Source organism: Alexandromys fortis, unplaced genomic scaffold, assembly GCF_014885135.2.
Source record: "Alexandromys fortis isolate MF-2015 unplaced genomic scaffold, M_Fortis_MF-2015_v1.1 scaffold_0, whole genome shotgun sequence".
In the NCBI taxonomy this organism is placed as follows: Eukaryota; Metazoa; Chordata; class Mammalia; order Rodentia; family Cricetidae; genus Alexandromys; species Alexandromys fortis.
The window spans coordinates 28703100-28728151 of record NW_026067949.1 but is presented as its reverse complement, the minus strand read 5'-3'; the positions used below and the strand labels follow the sequence as shown (position 1 = coordinate 28728151).

The window sequence follows — 25052 nt, the reverse complement described above, 5'->3', positions numbered from 1 at the left end:
CTTTCAGAGGGAGTGGAGAATGGAAATGCATTCCAGCTGTTGAAAGCATCTGACCATGGCACGGTCTGATGACAGCTGAGTCTGCATGTGTCCTTGGTAGCGGGTGACAACTCTTCCACATCTGTAATTCCTCTGTGATTTGTACATTGGCTTTTGAAGCGAGTCAAGGTAGCCATCTTCTGATAATGCTTTCCTATCAAGAGCCCATAAATACAGGGCTTGCCCCTACCTCATTCCCGTGGCAAAAGACATTTGCTTTGTCTTTCATGCCAGGCAAAATAGAACGCCCACTTTCTTAAAAAGAATTCGTGGATATCTGGTGTTACCTAGCAGAGTCATAATTTCTAATAGGTCATAAAGTTTTTTTGGTATGAAACCAATTGAAAAGTTACCTTGAGAGCTGGGCAGAAGTAGGCAGATCTCTGTGAGTTCCAGACCAACCCGGGCTACATAGCAATACCCTGTCTTTTCAAACAAAAAGAATTACCCTGACTCTCCGTAGGCATTTATACAGTGAGGAAGAAGGCCACATTATAAATGTATGAGGAAACTTGAAACCAATTTAAAAAATAAGCTGTGTAATACACAGTATTGCACGAAATCTCTTGCACACAGTGAGCATTTGTGTTCACGGACTCTGGATACCTGGACTGAACCCACCACAGTTTGCACAGTCTCTGGGTATACGGATCAGGCTCATGTGGGCTGGAGAAGAAGCCAGGAGGTAACATGCTTGCTTGGCAGTGGACATGTTTGTGGTCAGGCTGAGAGGAACTCCCCACTCTCTGGGTCTGAACTCAATGTATATAGGTGTTTTTCCTAGTCACCCATTATCCCCGAGGAGTCCTCTAACGGAGATGGCATCTCCATTCTATTTTTAGTAATCCAGATTTGATTGGAAGTCTCTGTGGAGTTGCATGCTCACACTACATGTGTGGGGGGCTACGTGCTTACACTACACAATTGCAAGCCAGGAACTTGAGTGCCAACAGGGGCCCAGTCCCTCATTTGGTGGCAAGCACACTGCCCCTCTAGCTGACAATGCTTTTTTCCTGTCCTTCCAGGGTTTGACCACTGCCACCCTGAGGTGTACGAACATTGCAAGCGCCTGCTTCTGCACTTGCTGATAGTGATGGGACCCAACAGTAACATCCGAACTGTTGCTTCTGTACTTCTCAGGAACAAGGAGTTCAATGAGCCCAGGGTGTTGACAGTCAGACAAACTGCACACTCAGAGTATACTTTTACAGGTACTGAGTTCGAAGCCATGGGCTATAAAGTAGAAACATACTCTGTCAAGTTGGAATCCTGCAGTAGTGAAAATCAACCATGGGAAAGCTGAAACACGTGGAACCATTTAAAATGCAGTTGCAGGATTTTAATAACATCTGTGTCGTTCATAATCAGTAGAAGAACACACATTAAGACAAATAGTTGAGACCCTTACTTCTCAGGATCTCTAGCAATTAGATTTTAGATTGGGAATATAGAAATTGGAGAAGACATGAAGAGTGGTTAATTTATTGAGGACCTGGTTTTGGGTTGCTTTTGTTGTTGTTTATTTATTTTAAAAATGATGTTGCGTGAGAGCTCTTCTCACAATTTTTGAAAGTTGACTGACATTTAAAACAAAAAAAAAATCTTTTAACCCCTTGATTATCTTTGCTTCATTTAAAATGTTCCATATTTTAGATTAAGGAGGCCAAAATTAATGAGGCTTTTATGGTGAAGCTTGGAAAGTAAAGGTAGCCAGGCGGTGGTGGTGCACGCCTTTAATCTCAGAGGCAGAGGCAGGCGGATCTCTGAGTTGGAGGCCAGCCTGGTCTACAGAGTGAGTGCCAGGACAGCCCAGGCTACACACAGAAGCCCTGTTTTGAAAAGCGATAATAATAATAATAGAAAAAGAAGAAAAAGAAACCTTCCTGGTTTTGTATAAAATACACTTTCATTCAAAATCCCATAGCTTGTTGGTTGTTTATGATTATCCTTTTGCCATTTTGTAAGGTTTTGGCGTTTAACTGTTCCTTTAATGACTGACTTAAAGTAAATATTAGATAGAAATTAAAATAGGTTCTTAAAGTAAAATGAAGCCAAGATTATAGAGCTCTTTCCGTATGAAATTGAAAACTAGTTCACACAGAAACGTAACTTGTCTTGATAAAGGGGAAGCAAGCACCCCAGACTGCTAGGCATTTGCCACTGTCCGTGATCTTCGGCAGGTGGCAGCAGAGGGCCACTGACGCAGCTGCGGCTCGGTGACAAACTGAACAGTGTTTCCCTCCGGAGCGCTGGCTCTAGTTGTGCTCATGGGATTCAGGAGACGACCACGTCCAGTAGCCTGCCCCGTGCCCTCATGTGTCCCCTGCCGTCTCTGAGTAGCCATGCCCAGTGTGGTTAGGAACTATTCTCTGGGTCCTGTTGCTGCGTGTCTATTCATGGTGGGCTTTCTCTTTCCACAGGCATTAACGATTTTATACCTGATTACCAGCCCTCCCCCATGACTGACTCAGGGCTTAGCTCAAGTTCTACCTCCTCTAGTATCAGCTTAGGAAACAACAGCGCTGCCATTTCACACCTCCACGCCACCCTCCTCGGCGAGGTGGACCTCTCTGTGGAGCAGGACGGAAAAGTCAAAACCCTCATGGAGTTCATTACCTCAAGGTAACCCCGCAGCTCTTGCCATCTCTGCGCTGTTTGTGGTGAACTAGCCTCACGGCAGCCAAACGGTGTAAGCCAGGTCTGGATTTCCTCTTATCCCGTACTGTGAAACACGTCTGTATTGTGCAGTCCACTGAAAACTACGATCCAGCCAGAACATTCTTTTGAATGCCTGCTGGTATACGTATCCTGAGATAAGTGAATCTTAGGGGTTCCTAAATGCGCCAATACACTATTAGCTGGAGGCATAACACTCTAATCAACCAACCAGCAAATGTTTTTTTTTTTTATGGTCTGCTGTATGTAGACTGTACTAGATAAATAGATGGAGAAAAAACACACTGTCCCATAGCAAGAGCCAAACCACAGGACTTCGAGCAAACTTGAGTTGGGTGATGGTAAGGAAGCCCTTCTAATGATGTGCCGAGCAAACTGTTTTCTACACAATGACAGAGTGTCTGGGAAAAGTCACACCAGAGAGCCGTAAAACCAGGCCTGTGACTATAGATTGTGTGTGTGTGCGTGTATGTATCTGTGTGTGCATGGGTGTAGTATATGTGCAAGCAGGAGAGTTGACTCAGCAGTTAAGAGCGTTTGTTCTTCCAGAAGACCCGGATTTTATCCCCAGCACCCACATGGTGGCTCACAGCCCTCTGTAACTCCAGTTTATGAGGATCTGACACCCTCTTCTGACCTCGAAGGGCAACAGGCATGCATGTCGTACACATACATACATGCATGTGAAACATTCATACACATAAAATAGTAAATAACCATTTTTTTATATATGGGTTTGGCCTGTATGTCTGTTTTGACCCATGAAATTTGAAGGTTAGCCTTGTGGATGACAGAGTCCTAATTAGGTGTTGGGGGAAATTACATTAAAGAGAAATAGACAGAGATTCTAAATTTTAAAAGCCCCTTTTATATGCGCAATACTCATTGTGTTAGGCTAATCTGTCATCTTTTTTGACTGTCTCGGAGCTGGAGCCCTGTCTTGCCCCACTTGCTGTAGGCCCTTCCTTGTCCGTGTGTTTAAGTAACAGGAGTAGGCTGTGAGCTGTGAGCTGACTGATTCAGCCACTGCCCCTCCTGAGTGTAAAGGCAAAGTCTAGACAGGTAAGAGCGAGTGGCTGTCAGTTCCAGAAAAAGCATGTCACCGTCCTCTGTTTTCAGAAAACGAGGGCCCCTTTGGAACCATGAGGACGTTTCCGCTAAGAACCCCAGCATCAAGAGTGCCGAACAGCTCAGCAGTTTTCTGAAGCATGTGGTTTCTGTCTTCAAGCAGTCAAATGCAGGTATCGTCTTTAATGGATAGACCAAGTAACATTTGATCAGGATACAACATCGGTGTGGCTGAATTTTCAGTGATGCCCAGCCGAAAAGTTGATAATTAATATTCCCCAGTGCAGATATTTTTAGAAAGATTGTCTTGTTTAATATGTGAATGATGACGGGTGTGTTGGTAAAGAAAAAAATCACTAGTTAAAAATCAGATTTCTCCCCATGAAATCTTGAGGTTAGTTTTGTGGATGATGTCATAGAATTGAATAATACAATTAAGAGTTGAAAGACTAGCATTAAAGGGAAATATACAGAGATTATAAATTGTAAAATCCCTCTTATGTAAGTTAAAGGTTTCAGCAGTTTAAAATTTGACACATCTGACAATCTTTGTAAAAGAATTCCATGCTAACATGGTGTTTGCCTGCTAGGGGTGGTTCTGCTTCTCTGGAGCTTTGGCAGTGTCTAGAGTTCTTTTGTCCTCGCTGTAGGGTTGGTAAAGTAACTAGGATGTTACTAACACCACTCACTGCCTAGGACATCCTTCTAGAGAGTGAACTACCTGGCCCCCAACTGTTAGCTAACATTGCTGAGTGAGCGAGAGCCTGGTCCACAGGATCCCTTCCTGGAGATCAGAAAACGATCTCTCTCAAGTGCAAATGCAGTACAGTCACTGGACATAATCTAAGTGTGGTCTCCCTAGCCAGGTAGTGCTTAGCCCCTGGCTGTAACTCCCTGCGTTACACACAAGCACCCGTGGTCTCCCATGTTTTCTCAGAAGGAATACACCTGGAACGTCACCTCAGTGAGGTCGCTCTGCAGACGGCCCTCTCCTGTTCCTCTCGACACTACGCTGGGAGATCCTTCCAGATTTTCAGGGCACTGAAGCAGCCCTTGTCTGCAGATACACTTTCCGACGTCCTCTCCAGGCTCGTGGAAACTGTGGGGGACCCAGGGGAGGATGCACAGGTGAGAAACTTGCTATCTTCTTTGGGCGGTTGTCAGCTGCTCCTAGAGCTAAGGACTCGTGGCAGCAGCAAGATCTGTGTGGTGGCTATTTTAATTACTACATAGGTTAGCAACAGGCAAAGTTCCCTGCTGGCTATCTAAGACCTATTTAGATCATGTAATTTATGCCTGTCAGAGAAAGTTCGTTTTACACATACGTTAACACACCGTCTCGATGCTACTCCAGAGTCGCCAGAGGGTAATAGAGTTGGAATAATAAAGTTCAGTGGGAACAGAAACAGTTTCATTTTAACGATAAGTAAAATAGCACCCTGGAGAACTCAAATGTGTGCAGTCGGTGGGTTTATTGGATCTTCACTGACAAAGAAGATCAGATGTTGGTGTTCTGAAAATGGTAGAAACACGGGTTTAATCTACCAACAACAGCCCACACAGTCTTTACTCAATGATAAATGCCATGAAGACAGGAAATGCGCATGCATGCGCACACACACCCACCACACATGCTCACACGTACACTCATGTGCGCGCACACATGGACACTCACATGCTCAGCTGTCTAAGTGGCGATCTTTAAGGAGAGACCGAAATGAACCAAGTCCTGTGATGATCTGGCTTGAGAACATTTCGCATAGAAAACAGGTGTCGGGCAGTGTGTCCTCTCTCTAAGGGACGTCCTGGAAGCAAAGGGAAATGGCAGATATTGAAGATAAGCAGGGGCATGGCAAAACCAGTCCAAAACGCAGACAATCTTGTAGACTCCACTGAGACGGTCAGCATCAGTCCAGTCTCGTGGAAAGCCACTCAGAGGTTTTGAGAAGAAGAAGAGAAATGGATGTCATGTGACCGGGAAGGGTCTGTCAGTGCTGCCTAGGTACTGTCTAAGCACAAGGAGAGCCAGAGAGGCCTGTCGGAGGCAAAGCCTGGCTACAGTGGTAGTAGGTTCCATTCAAGGAGGCTACGGAGGTGCGGGCGGAGAAGAGCAGTCAGATTTAGGATATATTTTTTTCAACATTTTTTGTTTTTTGTTTTTAATGAGCTATCTATATTTTTCCCACTCCCCTTCCTCCTCCCTTCTCATCTTCTACCCTGTCCCCTGCCCCCACACTCCCAGTTCTCTGGAGCTATGGATTGTAGTCTGGTTCTCCTTTGCTTTATATCTTCTGCCCCCTTACGAGTGAGTCCATACCGTGTTTGTCTTTAAGAGTCTGGTTTACCTCACTCAGGATGGTTTTTTATTTTTTTTCTTTTTAGTTCCACCCATTGGCCTGCAAAATTTAATGATGTCATTGTTTTTTACAGCTGAGGAATGCCCCATTGTGTAAATGTGCCCCATTTTCTGTAGGATATATTTTATAGTGATATATTCAAGACTTGTTGACAGATGCAGTGTACGTATTGAAGGAAGAGTGTGCCTAGATTTCTGGCCTCAGCAGTTTATGGCAGTTACCCTGCAGTTTTAATCATTCCGTGTTGTTGGTTTGATGAGTTCTCACCAATTAGCAAAGCCGTGTTGCTCAGAAAGTTAATTATTTTGTAACATGAATGTGGGGTTGGTTCTATTTTTAGATCTCCCGGGGAAGTCCATTGCCATTCTGGGTTTTGTTGTTGCTGTTGCTTTGGTGGTGGTGTTGTTTTGTTTTGTTTTGTTTTTAAACCGAACATAATTAATTAGATTTTTTTTTAATTTTTTATCCCCAGGGATTTGTGATTGAACTGCTTCTCACCTTGGAATCTGCAATCGATACCTTGGCTGAAACCATGAAGCATTACGACCTGCTTTCTGCTCTTTCTCAGTAAGAACTTACAGCCTGGCAGCCCTGGCCCCGGGGCTTCAGTGTCTAAGCTCACGTGATTGCAATGGCCGTGGACGCGTCTAACGTCAGCAGTGAACAAAGACAGTGGGCTGCGGGTGGAGATCTGCTCTGGTGGAGCTCTGGTTTTGATCCCTACAACCAAACAAGCATGGTGTAGTGGCTCGAACATGGCACGGTGCCTCCTGCCTGTAATTGCGTACCGCCCGTGGAAGCTGGAGAGAAATTAAAGGGGGTCAGAAATTAAAGGCCATCCTTGGCTACATAGTGCGCTGAAGGCCAGCCTGGGATACACAGGTCCTGTCTAAAAGGAAAAGGGGACGTCAGGTGTGGGCTGAAGGGATGGCTCAGCATTAACTCTTCAGTTTCCAGCAACCTCATCCACCCCAAAACTCCAGCTCTGAAGGATCTGGCGCCCTCTTCTGGCATTTGAAGGTGTCCACACAACCATGCACATACTTTTTTTTTTTTTTTTTTTTTTTTTAAAGCATAGAAAGTAAGAACTTCCCGTAAGTTCTACAACTGATCTGGCCAGTGCTCTCTTCCAGTGTCCTGGCTGGGGACCTTTTTACTTTCTCTTTAGGCTCCACCAAAAGCCCCATTGCTGTGTCACCAGTAGTCACACTTAGGTGCTCCCTCAGGCCACCTGCTTTACCTGATTACCACTCTCCCCAGAACAGCCTCACCTCCCAGGCGGTCAGCTTCTCCCCAAGTATTTCTGACTCAGCGTGCTAATTATTTTATCCTTTAAGATTCCTGTGTTTCCTTTGTATTTCAATAATAGCAAGTCAAGGCGTATAAATGCATCTTTACATACTTAACTCCCTCCGTAGATTTGTTGCCCCATCTTTTTGTGTACGTTTGGCTCATATAGAATAGTAGCTAATTTTAATCCGTTGGGTATGTAGAAGTGAAAGATCTGTATTGGTTCTCGTGGGAAGAATGCTCCATTGAAGGCGGGAGGGGCTGTCAAGATGGACAGTCATGGTACAAACAGGATCTCCCTGAGACTGTAACATAGATCTAAAGTTCTAGAGTTAGTGAGGACTCTAGCATTAAAACCTCTGACTTCAAAATAGAGCCTCAGCAAAAGATACAATGTTGTCTTTACTGTTGAGGCAAAACTGAAATTTCATGAAACAAAGTCAAATTTTTTAAAAAGTTGCTTTTTCAGTTTTTAAGAAAAAATTCAATATAGCAAAAGTAACGTGACATCTCCTTCCCTCCCCCCTCCCCGCCCGCTCTGTCTTAGAACCTCATACCATGACCCTGTGATGGGGAACAAGTACGCAGCTAACAGGAAAAGCACTGGACAGCTCGACCTAAGCATAGGTCCCGTCAACAGCAGCGCTTATGCGGGCTACAACAGTAGCACAAGAAGTAACTCTTTGAGGTTAAGTTTAGTTGGCGACCGCAGAGGGGACCGGAGGCGGAGTAACACACTGGATATAACGGACGGCCGGATAAACCACAACGGCAGCTTGGCCAGGACTCGAAGCCTTTCCTCGCTGAGGGAGAAAGGCCTGTACGACGCGCAGCCCACTACTGAGCCCACCAACCTGATGGCCACCATCTTCTGGATAGCGACGTCTTTGCTAGAGTCTGATTACGAGTATGAATACCTCCTGGCTCTCCGGCTCCTCAACAAGCTGCTCATTCACTTGCCCCTGGACAGGTCGGAGAGTCGAGAGAAGATTGAAAACGTGCAAAGCAAGCTGAAGTGGAGTAACTTCCCAGGCCTCCAGCAGCTCTTCCTGAAGGGCTTTACCTCAGTGTCCACCCAAGAGATGACGGTGCACCTCCTCAGTCAGCTCATTTCCGTCTCGAAACACACACTGGTGGATCCGTCCCAGGTGTCAGGTGATGTGAATACCATCTACCTTTTAGGGGTCTTGGGGGCGGAGGTGCTGGGGATTGAACCTGTTTCTTCCTAAGGCTAAGCAAGCGCACAGCCACTGAAGTCGATTCTCAGCCGGCCTACATTTTAATGTCGGAATGTAGACCAATCATTTGTTTTGAAACTGCTCATTTCTGTATGAAATGATAATTTTTCATGTTCGTTAAATTATTTGGTAAAAATTTGTAAGATCAGATATCCCATAAACACGAAAGTGGGTTTGTCTAGACCGTTTAAACATGCCTTCGGCTTCCCAAATATTGTGCAATTAAGTTGGTTCTTGTTTGCTCTTTTCCCCACCCGATAGGCTTTCCTCTTAACATCCTTTGCCTACTGCCTCACTTAATCCAGCACTTTGACAGCCCAACTCCGTTTTGCAAAGAAACTGCTAGTCGAATAGCAAAGGTAAGCAACCGTGTCACCGAGGGGTCCGGCTTAGGACACTGTTCTGTCCTGTAGATCCTCTCGCTCTGAGTCTCGGGATTTCACCTCTAATGCTTATTCTGCTTATCATGCAAAGAGTTACACAAAAGCCAGCAAATAAAAATCCTGAATTCGAGCGACCCTTCTCCGAGTCTGTGTCTTTTTCTGCTCCTTTTCCCACTTCTCTTCTCTACCACTCTGTCGCTTTCTCTTTCATTCATTTACTTCCTGGCAAATCTGGACCAGGCACTGGGGTGAGTGGGGTAGGTAGAACTGCGGTCTCGTGGGCCTTGAAGTGGGGACGGATGTAGGCGTGGAAGCTGAAGCCACTCCAGAGTCTGGTGAGGCTCCAGGCAGTGAGGGCAGAGCCCCTGAAGGCACAGACGACACATGAGGAGGCCCTGTCAAGGCTGATACTGAGAATCAAATAGTACCCACTGCAGTGAGGTACCTGGGTGAGAAGCTGTGAGCGGCAGGAACTGGAGTTTTCTGGGCAGAGGACATTGCGTGTGCTGAGAGATGGCTCAGCTGGAAAGAGCCTTGCCGCTCTCTCTTCTTGGGGACCTGAGCTCCACTCCCAGCCCCCCCAGCCCCCCCACACAGAGAGCATGCACACGCTCACACAAATTGGATATAACTAGTAAAGGAAAAATTACCTGTGCAAGGGCCCCAGAGGAGAAGTCACTGTATATTTTGAATTTCTTAAAATCCTTTCTCTTTTTAACCCTTTCTTTCCTGTCTTTTCTCTCCACTCACTCTGTTTACCTTCCCTCCACACAGTTCTGACAGCAGTAGTTTAGCTCTTATATCATCTGTTAATGTGTTAAAAATATTTATCTCTTAATTTCATAAGATCGAATGTTGCCATCTTGTCGTTTTAATAATTTTCTGTCTTGAGCAGCTTTCTGAAGATAAGATCCCTATTTATGCACGTACAACGCTGTTTGTCAGTCATTGTCTCTTGGAGGGGGCGATTTTCAAAGTTAAAACAGAAAGGCGTTAGATACACACTCCCAAGTAAATGACGTGAGCTGGGCAGAGTAAGTGAATGGCAGCCCAGCTACAAGAACCTAGCCAGAGCCCTGGGAGGAAAAGCCAGAAATTTCTAAAAGAGAAGAATGAGTAAATTTCCTTTCTGTGAAGAGCCTTTCAGAGGAGAAGCAGCTTTCTTACAACCCCCTCCAGTCGGCAAGAGCACAGCCAAGGAAAGAGGCAAGCACACGCGCGCACACACACACACACACACACACACACACACACACACACGGCCAGTGAAGGGGACCCTCCCGTTGTCAGGCACAGCGCTGCTGGTTGCAAACCCGTAGTGAGTGCTAAGCAGCCACAAACACATTAGCCATAACGAACATCAGAGCTTTAGCATTATTTTGCCAGGTAATATAAAGGACGAGAAAATACTGAGAGCCGAGCCTGGTAGCACAAAGCATCACCACACGGCAAGGGCATGTGTCTTCCTGGGGAACTGTAGGGTAGCCAAGGGACATAGTAAGACCCTGCCTTAGAAGCGGAAAAGGATAAAAGTTGTATTAATAAGATAAAATATGGTCTTGAATTTCTAGATTTATTGTAAGTTATTAAGTATAAAGAGATTCTCAAATAGCCAACTGTAGATAACTTAGCTGTCACACTTAATGGAAACATATCTTAGTTTCTTAAAAATGGTAAGCCAGGCGTGGTGGCTCCTGTCTGTACTTCCAGCACTCTGGAGACTGAGGAGTTTGGTTATGAATTTGAGACCACCTGGGTTACATGGTAAATTCTAAGCCAGCCTGGGCTACAGAGTGAGCCCCTGTCTCAAAATAAAAGTAAAAACAGTAAAAAAGAAAAACCGACTGGTGAGATGGCTCATAAGTAAAGACACTTGCCCCCAGTCCTCACAACCTGGGTGTGAGTCCCAGGTCCTGTAAAGTAGAACCATGTCCAGCAAGCTGTCCAGTGACCTCCTCCATACACATGCACACATGTATGATAATAAATAAATGTAATGAAATTGAAAGAAAAACATACCTGGTTGTAAAAAAAAAAGATGACTCAAAAATTCTTATTCTTGATTTTAATAAGTTTGGGAACTTATTAATTTAATAAGAATGGAAAACTGACTGTTTGAAATAAAATACTTTTAGATATCTTCCTAAAATAAACCAACTTTATACATAGTATTTTCACTAATAAGGGTTTAGAATAATATAAAATTTGTTAAAATAGAGTTTAATATTCTAATGATGCATCGTCAGAAAAATATAAAACAAAGTCTCCTTTCTATAGCCCCCAGTTGAGGGGTTAGAAAGAAAACTTGAAGGGAAGTATGGGGGGGGGGCTTAATTGGACTTTTTAAGGAAATAGAAAGCACAAATAGGGAAATAGATCTAGCATTTAAATCCAGAGTGCAATGCTGGATTCACTGAGAAGGCCAGATTTAAGCCTGACCTAAACATGTCCTAGGCCCTGAGGATAAAGATGCAGCTGCCATGACCTCATCAGGTCACAGGAAGTCCCCACATAATTTTTTTGCTTCTAAGAATCCAAATCAGGCCTTCTGTGATTGCTAAATTGTTTTCAAGTATGCTTTCTCCTGCGGCGCAGCACAGGATGGCTCCCTCTGTGTGTGCTTTTAGCAACCTGCAGGATGTGGTGAAATTGATTTCCTTAATTTATTCTCTCGCTTGTAACTGTTGAGAGTAATTCTCTGCCATTATGTACTTCCTCATTATGCAAATATCACCAGATCTCTGTTTGTGACCATGGGGTGCTTGGCATTTCGGGGCCAGGCAACACTCCTTCATTATGGCAGAAATCATAACAAAACAGTTTTATTATTTTGGGACCTTCAGAGTGAATTCTAATATGGTGCTTCAAAAATGTCAAAATGAAATCTTAGGTCATTTTCTTTTTTATAATATTGCACAGGAATTCTGTCCCTTTTCAAAGATAAATGTTTAAAAAAAATTATTGCTGAGAAAATAAAAATACCCTTTGTAACAGCCAGAGGTGATAGCGCACACCTGCGTGTGATCCCAGCAAGCAGAAAGCCAAGGAGGAAGAGTCAGCAATTCAAGTCTGGCAAGGCTCAAAAGCAAACAAAACCCCAAAGAGTGTATCGTCATTCGAGAAAATTTTTCTAGCAAAGATTTAAATAGTTACTGTGAAGTCACAAGATTATATGACTTCTTAAGTCATTCATGTTGAAATAGCAATAAGAAAGGTCAACCAAGGCCTCCCTCCATCTTCTCGTCGGTTTTATGGATGATCGATGAGATTTAGAAAACAGTTTCCATGTTGCTCCATGTTGTCGGCAGTCAACCTGCCCCTATAGCTCTAGCCCAGGAAGGGATAACGGCTGAGACGCGGACTTGAGGGCCTCCTCCCCCCCCCCCCCGCCCCCGTGTCAGACGTCCTCTGAATTATCAGAATTGTTTCAAACAAATAGTTAAATGTATACATATATTTCAGAGGCGATATTTGCTATGGTAAATGATCTAGGCAGTTGGGGAAATGCATACAAAGTGTTAGTAAAGCAGCAGAGCAAGTGAGACAAATGAAAAAAAGAAAGCTGAAAGTGGACATGATGACTAGGCCAGTCTTTCTTAATGAATACCTACTAGAGTAGTAAAGCAGCAAGGGCCCTTTATCCATTCTAGATTGTTGTAGCGTTTCCCAGAGGAGGCTAAGAGACATCGTTACCAATAACCCAGGGAATAAAGGAACTAAGGATGTGAATTCAGCCAATAAGGTCCCCCAAAGATTTGCTGCTGCCCATTCCATAACTCTATGTCAAGCAACTTCCGGAAGACAGATGTGTTTATGGGTTGACTTCACAAGGAGTGGCCAAGGAACTCAGCACTGACATAATTTCAAACTGCCTGAAGGCAGTTTAGGGCTCTGGGGCACTAGAGCACCTTGGGATTTGGCAAAACAGCTACAAAGTCATGGGTAGGGCTTACAAAACCATAGATGGTCGTTTACCAGAGACAGTCTATTATAGCCCGAAACACTATACCATGCAAAACCCTGACAAGTGTTGGCTGGACATGTCCCTTCTCTTTGCATTCCTCTGTTCCCATGCTTCTCAACCTTCCTAATGCTGTGACTCTTTGATGCGGTTCCTATTGCTGTGAACTCCCAGACATAAAATTATTTCCATTGCTCCTTCATAACTGTAATTCTGCTACTGCTGTAAATCATAATGTAAATATGCCTAGAGATGGAGGTTGGCCCAAGGGGGAGACTCAGGTTGAGAACTGCTGCTCTGCTGCAATCCTCTGCGTAGTGCCTTGGGTTGTTAACTTCTCCACTTAACTTTCCTAGCTTTTGAACGGGAATGCATTGAATCTTAAATATGCAAGCCAAGTTATTTCTTGGAATAAATGCATGTAGCCTAGAACAGGTTTAGAGGATAGGCAGATGAAATAAGCCCGTGTGTTCTGTAGGTCTGTGCAGAGGAGAAGTGCCCGACCCTGGTGAACCTGGCTCACATGATGAGTTTGTACAGCACGCACACCTACTCCCGAGACTGTTCCAACTGGATCAACGTGGTGTGCCGCTACCTGCACGACTCCTTCTCGGATGCGACCTTCAGTCTTGTGACTTACCTGGCAGAGGTGAATTCAGGGGGCTTTGACCTGCTCGGTAGGGAAATTGTCAAGTGGCTGCTTGCAGAAAGCAGCCCTGTGGTGCCAACTAGTCTCCGAGTTGGAAGTGAGTGGAGAGCGCGTCAGAGAAGAGAGACAGAGCTGATTCAAGTACAAAAGGATTTCTTAAGTCGGATGTTTTCCTCCCGCTTCTATTTAGTTTCTCCATCATTGCCTTAGTTGACATGAACGCAAATGTCTTAGTTAGGATTTCTGTTGCTGTGATAAGCACCGAGACTAAAGGCGACTTAGGAAAGGGTTGATTTTGCTTACGGCTCCACATCACAGAATGTCCCTGAGAGAGTTGGGTAGAAATCTGGGGCAGGAGCTAGTATAAAGACCATGGAGGGGTGCTTACTGGCTTGCTCGGCATGCTTTCTTCTGTACCCCAGAACCATCTACCGAAGGGTGTTGCCACCTACAATGGGCTGGGCTTTCTCAGATCAATCTTTAATAAATAAAAGAAAAAGAAAAGCCCCAGGTGCTTGCCTCCAGAGCAGCCTGGGGAAGGCATTTTCTCTACTGATGTTCTTTCATTCCAAATTACTCTAGCCTGTGTGTGTCAGGTTGACATCAAAAACTGCAGGCACGATGATAATGTAAACCTCTCCTTTATGGAAAATGGAAAGTGTGATTTGGTGGTGTTAATCCTGGAGAATGGTTACAAATTTTCTGTCTTCAAAATTAGTTCTTGGAAGCTAGGTTCATACTAGGTTCATACCTGTGATCACAGCAATCAAGAAACTAGAGGTTTTGAGACCAGCCTGGGCTACACCGTGAATTCCAGAAAGGGAAGAAAGAATAAAAACTCAAGAGAGAATAAAAACTTTGCTTTTTTTTTTTTTCTACTAAAGTACATGTTTCTTTTTGGTGGTCAGAGGTGTGTGAACTGGCCATTGAGGGTCCAGGTAGCAGTCAGTCTTTTCAGTTTTATAGGATAAAATCTTGTGCAAGATCAATTAGCTACTATCTAGTTTTATAAGTGGTGTATGAATAGTAGTTCATTCTTTGGTGATAGTAGTCATTTTTTCTTTAACCTAAAATGAATATTATTTATTTATTATTTAAGGCTGTCAATGAGATGAGAAATAGTTAACCTTTCTGACAGAAGAAAAGATTTTATATACATACATATATATGTGTGTGTGTGTGTGTGTGTGTGTGTGTGTATATATATATCCTTATATTATACCAGTGTCCTGGTTTCTGACAACTTGAACACAGTAACAGATTAAGCCTGTTCCTGCTGTTCAGCTATGCAAGTGTGATGCCGTGTTTTGTTCAGCCCGATTAAAGCCTATGTTTAAACCTGATTTCCAGCTCCTAGAGAAAGGGCTGTCCAGCATGCAGCAGTCGCTGCTCCAGATCATCTATAGTCTCCTGAGTCACGTTGACCTGTCTGCTGCCCCGGCCAAGCAGTTTAACCTGGAGATCATAAAGATCATTGGCAAATACGTACAGGTGAGTGACCGCAGAACTCATGGGCAGCATTGTTCAACTCGAGCTAATTCAGGAGTATAAAATTCGGAAGCACCCTAGGTACTCAAGGGTAGGGATGTTTCCAGGAGTATTTACTAAACAAAATGTTCTCGGTGTGACACAGAAGAACCGTCTGGATGATTGCATTGGTGTGATGCTTTTGTCAGATTTAACAGTCGCATTTCCCCAGCAGCTAGAGCGTGTGTGTGGATGCAAAAGGCAGTAGGTACCATCTCTGAAAATTAGGGCTGAGATTTACTTCATTCTTTGTGTGACTCTCTGCATTAGCCAGGTGTTATGTATTAGATAAAAAAAACTTTAGAAACAGAAGACTACTTTAAAAGTCTGTATTTGAGAGTTGGCTTTTGTGTGTCAGGAAGTACCAGACATTTAGAAAATAGCAATCCAAACTTTGTTTCAGTGTGAACGGTAACTGGCAAACTGGGAGGTGCTGCATCTCACCTTTAAACCACTTGTAAAAGAAAGGTGCTGTTAGGTAAAGCGTCCAGGGAGGGCTGGAGAGATGGCAGAGTGTGTGCTGCTCTGGCAGAGGACCCAAGTTTAGTCCCAAGCACACAGACACACACATACTGCATAATAAAGAATAATAGTAATGAAATAAAAATAAACTATCCCTAGATATCCCTTCACAGACAAGTATTTTCAGTTTATACCCCACCGGCACATCATTTACTGAGCAGAATTTTCTAAGGGAAATACTGAGTCTAGCCCCAATCCAAAATTAATCAACTTGTAGGAAACCGTTTTTGAGGTGTTGGGGGTGTGGCTCAGTGGCAGAAGGTTTTTTTTTTTTTGAGTTTTTTCTGTGTATTCTTTTTAGTAATTAAAAAAAAAAAAACAATTATGAGGGTCTGGAGAGTGTTTTTGAGCCCTGGTTGCTCTTCCAGAGGACCCAGGTTTGATTCCCAGCATCATTTGGTAACTCACAACCATCTGTGGGAAACTGATGCCTCCCTCTGGCCTCTTCCAGCATAGCACACATGCATTACAGAGCCGTGTGCGCAGGCAAAAATCACCCACACACATTAAAAGAAAAAGAAAAGGTGATTATAAGTTCTTTCCTAGACAGCAACTCTTCTGCACATACATATCTGTCATATCAGTCTCTAAATTACTTTGTAGGAATATATAAAACTAAGAAAAATGAAATATAACTGGGAAACATAGGTACCATGATGAGGAACACCTTCTTCTGAAACTCCTGAGAGTGTGCCTCTCATATTTGGGGCCCTGGGTAGTCAAGAAACAAGTCCATGGGCTAAGACAGCTCAGCAGTTAAGAACACTTGTTGCTTTTGGTTAGGACCCGAGTTTGACGACCAGCACCCACATGGCAGCTCACAGCCACCTGTAACTCCAATTCCAGGGGATCCAACACCCTCTTCTGGTCTCTGTAGACACCGCACAAATGTGTGTAGGCACATACAGGCAAAGCACCCACACATGAAATAAAATGATAAAAAGTTTTTTTAAAGAGGTCAAAATGGGTTTTAGTGTTTATGTCTAAAATGTATATATTTTAAAATTTTTTATTGTCTTATTTAAGATGTAGATTTGAAGTCAAAAGCTTTACTTGGAGAGTTCATATGTATGTAACCTGTAAGAGCAGCCAGGTTCCTGCATACAACTTTCCAGATCAATGATTTACAAAGTACCTCCTGGGAGAAAAAATAAGAGCCTCCATTAGGAAGAATCTGTGTGTGCGATCATCTAACACGACCAGACTTTCCTATGTTTAGTAGCTCAGACCTCTCAAAGCTCTCAGAGGAAAATGAGTCATTGTATAGACATCCTACAGCAATACTGTTCCCACAGTCTACGGCATTGCCTGGGTTCTTTGTTCATCAGCGTGCACACCTGTAACTCTCATGTTGACTCTTTCTGAACGCAGAGTCCTTACTGGAAGGAAGCCCTCAACATCCTCAAGCTGGTGGTGTCCCGCTCTGCAAGTCTGGTTGTGCCCAACGACATCCCCAAGGCCTATGGAGTAGACGTAGGTTCTCCGGAGATATCCTTCGCCAAGATTTTCAATAACGTCTCAAAGGAGTTGCCCGGCAAGACCTTAGACTTTCACTTTGACATCTCTGAGGTAAGGCACCCCACAGTCGAAACTGTACTGTTGGGAGTTCTCGCTCAAGCCTAAGACTTGTACTTGGAATCAGATACTGTAATAGTGTTTGTAAAACTGGGAGAAGGCTGGCTCTGAGGAAGCTTACATCGTCTTGAGGAAACAGGCAGATGAGCATCACGATTCTGCCTGACTGGAAGTAAGGTCGCAGTGCTCTGGGAATCTATAGTACGCTCCTGAAGGAGGGAACATTGCCTGGCGGTGGTGGCGCACGCCTTTAATCCCAGCACTGGAGAGAGGCAGAGGCCGGTGGATCTCTGTGAGTTCAAGGCCAGCCTGGTCTACAAGAGCTAATTCCAGGACAGACTCCAAAGCAATATGGAGAAACAATGTCTGGAACCACACACACACACACACACACACACACACACACACACACAAAAGAAGGGAAACATTTAAGCTGAGTATAGAAAAATAGCTCTAAGGGAGCAGATATGACAGTTTGGGGGTATTGGACAGTTTGGGGGTATTGGGGATACCTTGGTCAGGGTTTCTTTTGCTGTCATAAAACACTACAACCAATGTCAGCTTGGAGAGGAAAGGGTTTATTTCATCTTACAACTTGTAGTCTATCATCCAGGGAAGGCAGGGCCGGAACCTGGAGGCAGGAGCTGCTGTCGAGGCCATGTAGGAGTGCCGCTTACTGGCTTGCTCAGCCTGCTTTCTTGATCATTTGTAGACAGTGTCATGATAGACCGATTGTTCACCCTTGCTAGTTTCTTTGCCGTGGAAACTTCGAGTCAGCTTTGGCATTTGTTTCTGTGTAGACGCCCATCATTGGGAACAAGTACGGAGGCCAGCACAGCGCCGCGGGAAGGAATGGGAAAGCCAAGGTGATCGCCGTCACCAGGAGCACATCCTCCACCTCCTCTGGCTCCACTTCCAATGCCCTGGTTCCTGTCAGCTGGAAAAGGCCACAGTTATCACAGGTGCGGAGGGAGCATCAGCATGGGCTGGAGGAATCGATTTTGTGAGCATGCGCACCACCCATACTAACCCGGGGATTTCCTTCCTGTTAGCGGAGAACAAGAGAGAAGCTGATGAGCGTGCTGTCCCTCTGTGGCCCCGAATCTGGCCTCCCAAAGAATCCGTCTGTGAGTAACCAGGAGCGTGTAGATAAAAAGTGCCAAAATCGTTGTGTCTTGGTGCTTGCCTTCTCTAAGTAAGTCCTGGTATTAACCAAGAATGAAAAGGAGGTGGTCTTGTCTGTTGCAAAATCTGGCGGCTATGCTGATCGAGTGTTGAACTAGTTAGGCACGAAGAGTAAACTGAAATTCTACATTGCTTGGAGAGTCGGGCTGATCCTTCAGACTCAGAGTGACAAAAGTGATGGACAAACCTTTTCTTTTTCCTCTTTTTTAACCTTTCTCGGGGCGGCAGGTTGTATTTTCTTCTAATGAGGATCTGGAAGGCGGGGACCAGCAGACCAGCTTGATTTCCACCACAGAGGACATAATTCAGGAAGAAGAAGTTGCCGTGGAAGACAACAGCAGTGAGCAGCAGTTCGGCGTCTTTAAGGACTTTGACTTCTTGGATGTTGAGTTGGAAGATGCAGAGGTAAGAACGTGGGCTTTCTTGACATTTCCAGATAGTCACGCTCGAGCCAGACTCTGACCATGCCATCTTCCCTTACGGAGATGACTGTAGAATCCAGAAAGATAAACTAATACGGAGCTCTGAGTGCCACAGTTAGTCACAGAAGAGCCCATGCCTGTCTCTACAGGGTAAAAAAAGGGACTCACAGTGGTTATTGTAGTGTGTTCAAGTTCAAGAAAGGTACTTTCCAACCCTAACCTTGCGGAACCCAAAGCGTCTAATCCACCTTGAGAAATAGCCAGAGTGGATCCGAGGGCGCAGTGGGCAGAGCTCTTGAAGCGCGAAGTGGAGTGAACAGTTTGGGTTTAACCTGTCAGTCTTACACAACTGATTTCCAGCTAAAATTCCATTTGAAAGAATTACCCCGTTTAGGGGGGATGCGTTCTTTTGTGAAAGCCTCTGTTTCAGACAGTCCCTCCCATGTAAAGAGATATAAATCACCCTTTTCTCTTTTTGCCAGTGTAGTACAGTTTGTTACACCAGGGCTTTAGACTGTGAAGAATTACGTTCTTCTGACTTGGAGGCTCAGCACGAACATAGCATAAATCCCGACTGGAGTGAGGCTGAATTGTGTCGTCTCTCTTGTGACCTCTTTTGAAGTTGGCAACAGTTGTGTCTTGATAGCTGTGACCTTGGTTTTAAACTATATTGAAAAACGACCACTGTGTCTAAACTGCAGCTGTCCCTCGGAAGAAATTAACCGTAACCCTGTATTGTCGCCAGTTGGTTGTGGGTGCTAGAAGTCAGCCATTGCATCGTCCCGAGTATGAGCTGTGTACATTTTGAAAATTTCTGTAAATCTCTCATGTCGCCGACGTGTATCACGGAAGCGTTGTTTTACGTGTCTGTCTCCAGCTCTCCCCCAGTTCCAATCCCATGTCAGCTTCCCGCCAAAAGCTAAATCCAGAGCTTTCGTCCGTCTTTGGGTTTGAGAAATCACAGTTTTCCCCCAAAAGCGTAGCATATATTTGAATGTGTGTCTTCGTGCTTTCTAACTTTGTGTGTTTTCCTTTTTGCTAACCAGGAACTGCAGGTAAGTTGCAGCCTGGTGTTGCGTGGGTTGTGTCTTCGTTGTCACCTGTGATGTAGCTGTCCTCTGTGTGGTCTCATTTGTGCCTGTGTGTTAGAGTAGACATGACCTAGAGTCTAGATGTAGTCAGTCCCCCAGCAGTACGAGATGAATTTAAGAAAATGATTTAGTAAAAATGACCAAATAATTTTTAATCTCTAAAAATATAAGTATTTGATGACGGGTTAAACATTGAAAGAAACAGACGGGCTGATTGAAACTCTGCTTTTGATGATGCATTCAGTAATTTTTCACCTCCGTGTGTGTTTCTGGGTGTCATAGCTTCTGCAGCATCAATAAGCATGCAGCCGAGTCCTCAGATATCCTGTCTTGTTTTTCCAGGGGGAGAGCATGGACAATTTCAACTGGGGTGTCCGCCGGCGCTCGCTGGACAGTATTGACAAAGGAGACACACCATCCCTCCAGGAGTACCCCTGTTCTAGCAGTACCCCCAGTCTGACCCTGACGAACCAGGAGGATACAGACGAGTCCTCAGAGGAAGAAGCTGCCCTCACGGCCAGCCAGATCCTGTCGCGCACACAGATGGTATTACTCTCACCTATCTGCGAAGTAGAGGGGGCTCGACTAACTCTTAGCTTCGAGTTCAAAGAAAAAAGTGGTGTTGATTGTCATTTCACTATGTACAAAATGCATGCCCTGAAATAAGTATTCTGTTGCTTGTGACGAAATCAAGCTTTTACATGTACTCATCTCGTAATTCTCAGCTGACCACACAAGGCAAGCAGGGTTAATGCATTTCTACCGAGTAAGAGCCGTGTCTCAGAACACACAGCTAGTGAGTGGACTGGAAACTGGCTGTCTGCATAGTCCCCTTGCACTTCACCGTGTCACTAAAGTCACACTTTACCATGTCACCGAAAATCCCCTACAGGGGATTAGTTCAGAAGAATGGCCAAGCTACTGGCCACAGAGACTAAAGGAGGCGCATGGTGAGCAGCCGTGGAGGCCAGCCATAAACTACAGGGCCGGCTCTGCCTCTCTGATCATGGTTCAGACTATGCAAACTGTGATTATAAACTCGGGCTGGCTTTACCCACTTTGTCACTTTGTCAGGTTGTGTAACCATTCCCTAAAAATAGACTCTTAACAGTAGTGGCTGAGTTAAGCCACCCAGCACACAGTGAGTGAGCACCTATTAACAGCTAGATCTCACAGAAGCCATGGGGCAGAGTTGACTACTTACCAACAAGACCAGCTCCGGTCTCAGTGGTACTGAGGTAAAGAAACCCATTTAAAACTGCTTGGTCTGCATGGGAAAAAAATTAGTATTTGCCTCTGTGTATTCTAAATCAAAAGCTTGGTATTTGCTATGTTGAATACTCACCCAGGGAAAACAGTTACTGTACCTAGCCTCACCAATGACGCTCTGTTAGTATAAACAACTTTACTGGGTTTTCTTTTCTTACATTTTGGTCTTAGTGAAACTGCTGTTGGTCTTGGCTTAGGTGACGGAGTGGTGCACTTCATCACGCCTGCCTGACCCTCCGCAGTTCCCGCTGTCACAGATCCTCAGAGGGGCTGAGACGAAGCTCAGCAGAAGAGCATTTGCCTGGCATGCATAGGGTCCCTTCAATACCAGCACCATAAAAATAAACCCTCAGACCAAACAGAATGACTGTGGGGCTGGGTGGGGCTCAGTTGGTAGATGCTTGCTTAGCTCAGACGAAGCACAGGGTTTGATCTCCATCGCCCCATAAACTGGGCAGAGTGGTACATACCCAGGCGGCGGAGGCAGAAGGATCAAAAGTACAAGGGTCTTTGGTTACAGAGTTTGAGGTCTGCCTGGGATATATGAGCATCTCTCCCTGCTCCCACCCCAGAAAAATAGGATGATAGATGAAAAATGAGAATTTTGGCTCAAGGCTAGTATAGTTCTAGATAGCTCTTAGCTCTTTCCCTCGGTTTAGTTGGCCACAATTAACCTTGGGCACGCGCCATCATGCTGAGGGATTAGCTGCTCCCATTCACAAACTATCCCAATACATTACTAGGTGGGGGAGGGTAACTTTCGGAACTCCCAGAAGTCCTTTATAACTAAGCCCATGAAATACTGGTGGCGCGTGCTGTTTCCTGACTGTCGCTGCTAATGAACGCATCTCCCCTCCCAGCTGAACAGCGACTGTGTGGCAGATGACCTGATGCCCGAACACCAGGACCTGCTCCAGTCTCAGGACTCCGCCAGCAGCAACACAACAGAAGACGTGCTGCAGATCAGAGACGAGACCCCCAGTTTGGAGGCCTGTCTAGATAATGCTAGCAGCCAGCTGCCTGAGGTGGGGAGCCACGGGGCTGGTGCATGGCCAATCTAGGCTCCCTTCAGCACCCCGCCACATCCCTTGCTTTTCTTCCCCAAGAGTTTTCAGCTGACGTGCTGCTAATGATTTGATTTGTTTTCAGTATTTCTAACCTGTTGGGGTTGTTTTAAACGAAACTGTCCGACCTGGTTGGTTGTTTTTAGTTTTGTTTGTTTCTTTCTTCTTCTTTTTTTTTTTTTTTTGTTTTACAAAGTTGACATGTCGGAAACAGCCTACAGGTTAAAAATAATGTCAAGTGTGTCAATGAGCATTTTGCGCTGCAGAGTGTGACTCGGTTACGGCGTAAGCGCGCGCTTCTCTGGGGACAGCAGGCGTTGCCTGGGACGCTGTGTTTCTGTGAAGGACTGCTTCCCTGTGTCCCTCCCCTTCCCTTTTGCTTTGTGTGGGTTTCCTGTGATTTGGTGCTATGACTGGGTTAGGACCTCAGGCTAGCTGTGTTAGCAGCTGGTTTAATGAACCTTACCAAAGGACTTTGGAACCACTAGTATGGTTTTTGGAAGGCCTGTAAGAAGTAAGCCAGATTCCAAGCTAATGACTGACCAAAATAAGTAAGTATTAATTGTCTTTAGTGTTGTTGTTGCTTTTTTAAAGATGATTATAGATACTTTTTATTTTATTTATTTTTTTAAAAATTTATTTATTTATTATGTATACAACATTCTGCCTCAATGTATGCTCTCATGCCAGAGGAGGGCGCCAGATCTCAGTACTGATGGTTGTGAGCCACCATGTGGTTGCTGGGAATTGAACTCAGGACCTCAGGAAGAGCAGCCGGTGCTCTTAACCTCTGAGCCATCTCTCCAGCCCCCTATAGATACTTTTTAAAAATGTAATTATTGCCATAGCGCTGTGAAACAGGCTTTCTGCTCGGTAAGTATTAGAAACTGATGCATTTTTGTCTGTTAATGAAATTAATGTAGTTAAAACGAGACCTCAACTGACATGGTTATTAGTCCTTTGTAAGGCAAAGTCGTGTGCTCTTAGTCGGCTGGGAATTGGACATGCCTGGACCCTCTTTAACGGTGAACAGGTATGTTTTGCATCGGAGGCATTTGGCTTCCTGATCATGGGTCTTTGAACTAATAGAATGAAGCTGTAAATAGCTCAGTCAAGTGTTCTTTGTGGTTTCACTAGGTGCCGGAGTTTCAGCAGAAGGCTAGGAAGAAAGGCGATGATTGAAAAGACATTTGCAATGTGTGTGTGTGTGTGTGTGTGTGTGTGTGTGTGTGTTCACATATACAATTTCAACAGGAACTCACTATGTTGAAGGACTTGTGGACATCCAGAGAGTAATAAACTGGTTTTTGGTGGGGACAGAGATACAGGACAGGTTTCAGATAGAGGGGTAGCATGCACAGGACATGGCATGTAAACTAACGTTATATTCCGTGCAGTGTCCTGGAGAATAAAATGGGTGGAAGAAGAGGGAAGTGCGCAGTAGTGAAGAGGGTCGGGCATGGTGGTGGGGAGCACCATTCTCAAACTTAGACAAGCCCCAAGCCCCGTCGAGAGCCGGAGACTGTGCGGACGTTCCTTTCAGGACGGGGCTCCACTGATGAGCGCTTTCATAGCGCCCTAGGTAATCAGTTTGAAAGGAAGCGAGGCCTCTGTGGGATCCCTCTTTTGGTGCTTTCAGTTCCTGACAGAGTGACCTCTCGTAGCAATCACGGCAGAAGCACCAACTAAGCAAATCTGTTCACCATGGCCTTAAATGAAATGGTAAAAGGAAGGAGAGCAAGGTCCTGCAGTCCCCTTCAGGGGCACCTCCCCCCAATGACCCACCTCTAAGCCCACTACCTTCCTATAGCATCACGTGGGGGAGCAAGCCCTTATCCAAGGACCTTTAGAAGTATATTCCAGTCCCAAAGCACAGCAATACCTATGCCACGGTAAGCAGTGTGCTGGAGCCTAGAGATGAAGATGCAGCTTAGGTGAGCATGCATTCATTCATTTCTTCTTTTTTAAGGCAGGATCCTATTCTGCAGCCCAGGTCATTCTTGAATTCTTGGCAGTCCTCATGCCTCGGCCTCCCAAGGGCTGTAAGTACAGGTGTGAGCCACCTTACCCAGTTTAGCCAGTGCTATTGCGCCCCTGTCCCATGCTAGACACTAGTCTAGCATCTGGGCGTATAAAACAGGCAGCTGGTGGCATGGAGCTTAACCCTAGCAGGAGTAACAAGCAGGCAAAAACAAATTTTTTTTTTTTTTGGTTTTTCGAGACAGGGTTTCTCTGTGGTTTTGGAGCCTGTCCTGGAACTAGCTCTTGTAGACCAGGCTGGTCTCGAACTCACAGAGATCCGCCTGCCTCTGCCTCCCGAGTGCTGGGATTAAAGGCGTGCGCCACCACCGCCCGGCCAAAAACAAATTTTAAAACTGTGAATTACATCTTCTCCAGAAATTTTAACAGTAACGAATGATGAGAAAGTTAGCCTTAGAGTAATCCCATACACATATATGTAATTCCACATACATATATGGGATCGCTGTCTCTTTCTTGGCTGTTTTGTTTGTTTTGATTTAGAGTTTTTGATTTTGAGGTGGAGTCTCACTATGTAGCCTCGGCTGGCCTGGAACTCACTGCCTCAACCTCCCAAGTGCTTGGATTACAGTACTGAGCCTAGCTACACACAACAATATACAACGGACTAAAGAACTTTCTTCCTGAGCACCAAAAAGTCCCTGGGGGCATCTTTTCTACCAGAGGGAAAAAAACGCTTCGGTTTACCCTTTTTTT

The 25052-nt window shown here is 44.9% G+C and overlaps 1 protein-coding gene across 9 annotated transcripts in view; it reads left to right on the top strand.

The window, feature by feature from the left end:
• The window catches only part of Fryl (FRY like transcription coactivator), a 224196-nt gene that overhangs the window by 179545 nt on the left and 19599 nt on the right, over positions 1–25052 (top strand). For 7 of the 9 annotated variants that reach the window (XM_050149641.1, XM_050149639.1, XM_050149638.1 and 4 more), the window contains 15 exons: positions 1065–1250; positions 2460–2661; positions 3835–3956; positions 4721–4911; positions 6613–6707; positions 7978–8585; positions 8930–9027; positions 13491–13661; positions 15012–15152; positions 17082–17279; positions 18086–18247; positions 18338–18412; positions 18699–18875; positions 20326–20529; positions 22113–22277. In XM_050149641.1, the coding sequence (XP_050005598.1) occupies positions 1065–1250; positions 2460–2661; positions 3835–3956; positions 4721–4911; positions 6613–6707; positions 7978–8585; positions 8930–9027; positions 13491–13661; positions 15012–15152; positions 17082–17279; positions 18086–18247; positions 18338–18412; positions 18699–18875; positions 20326–20529; positions 22113–22277 (2795 nt within the window). The remainder of the gene's footprint in view (positions 1–1064; positions 1251–2459; positions 2662–3834; positions 3957–4720; positions 4912–6612; positions 6708–7977; positions 8586–8929; positions 9028–13490; positions 13662–15011; positions 15153–17081; positions 17280–18085; positions 18248–18337; positions 18413–18698; positions 18876–20325; positions 20530–22112; positions 22278–25052) is intronic. The other 2 variants (XM_050149644.1, XM_050149637.1) reach the window with 1 other exon arrangement.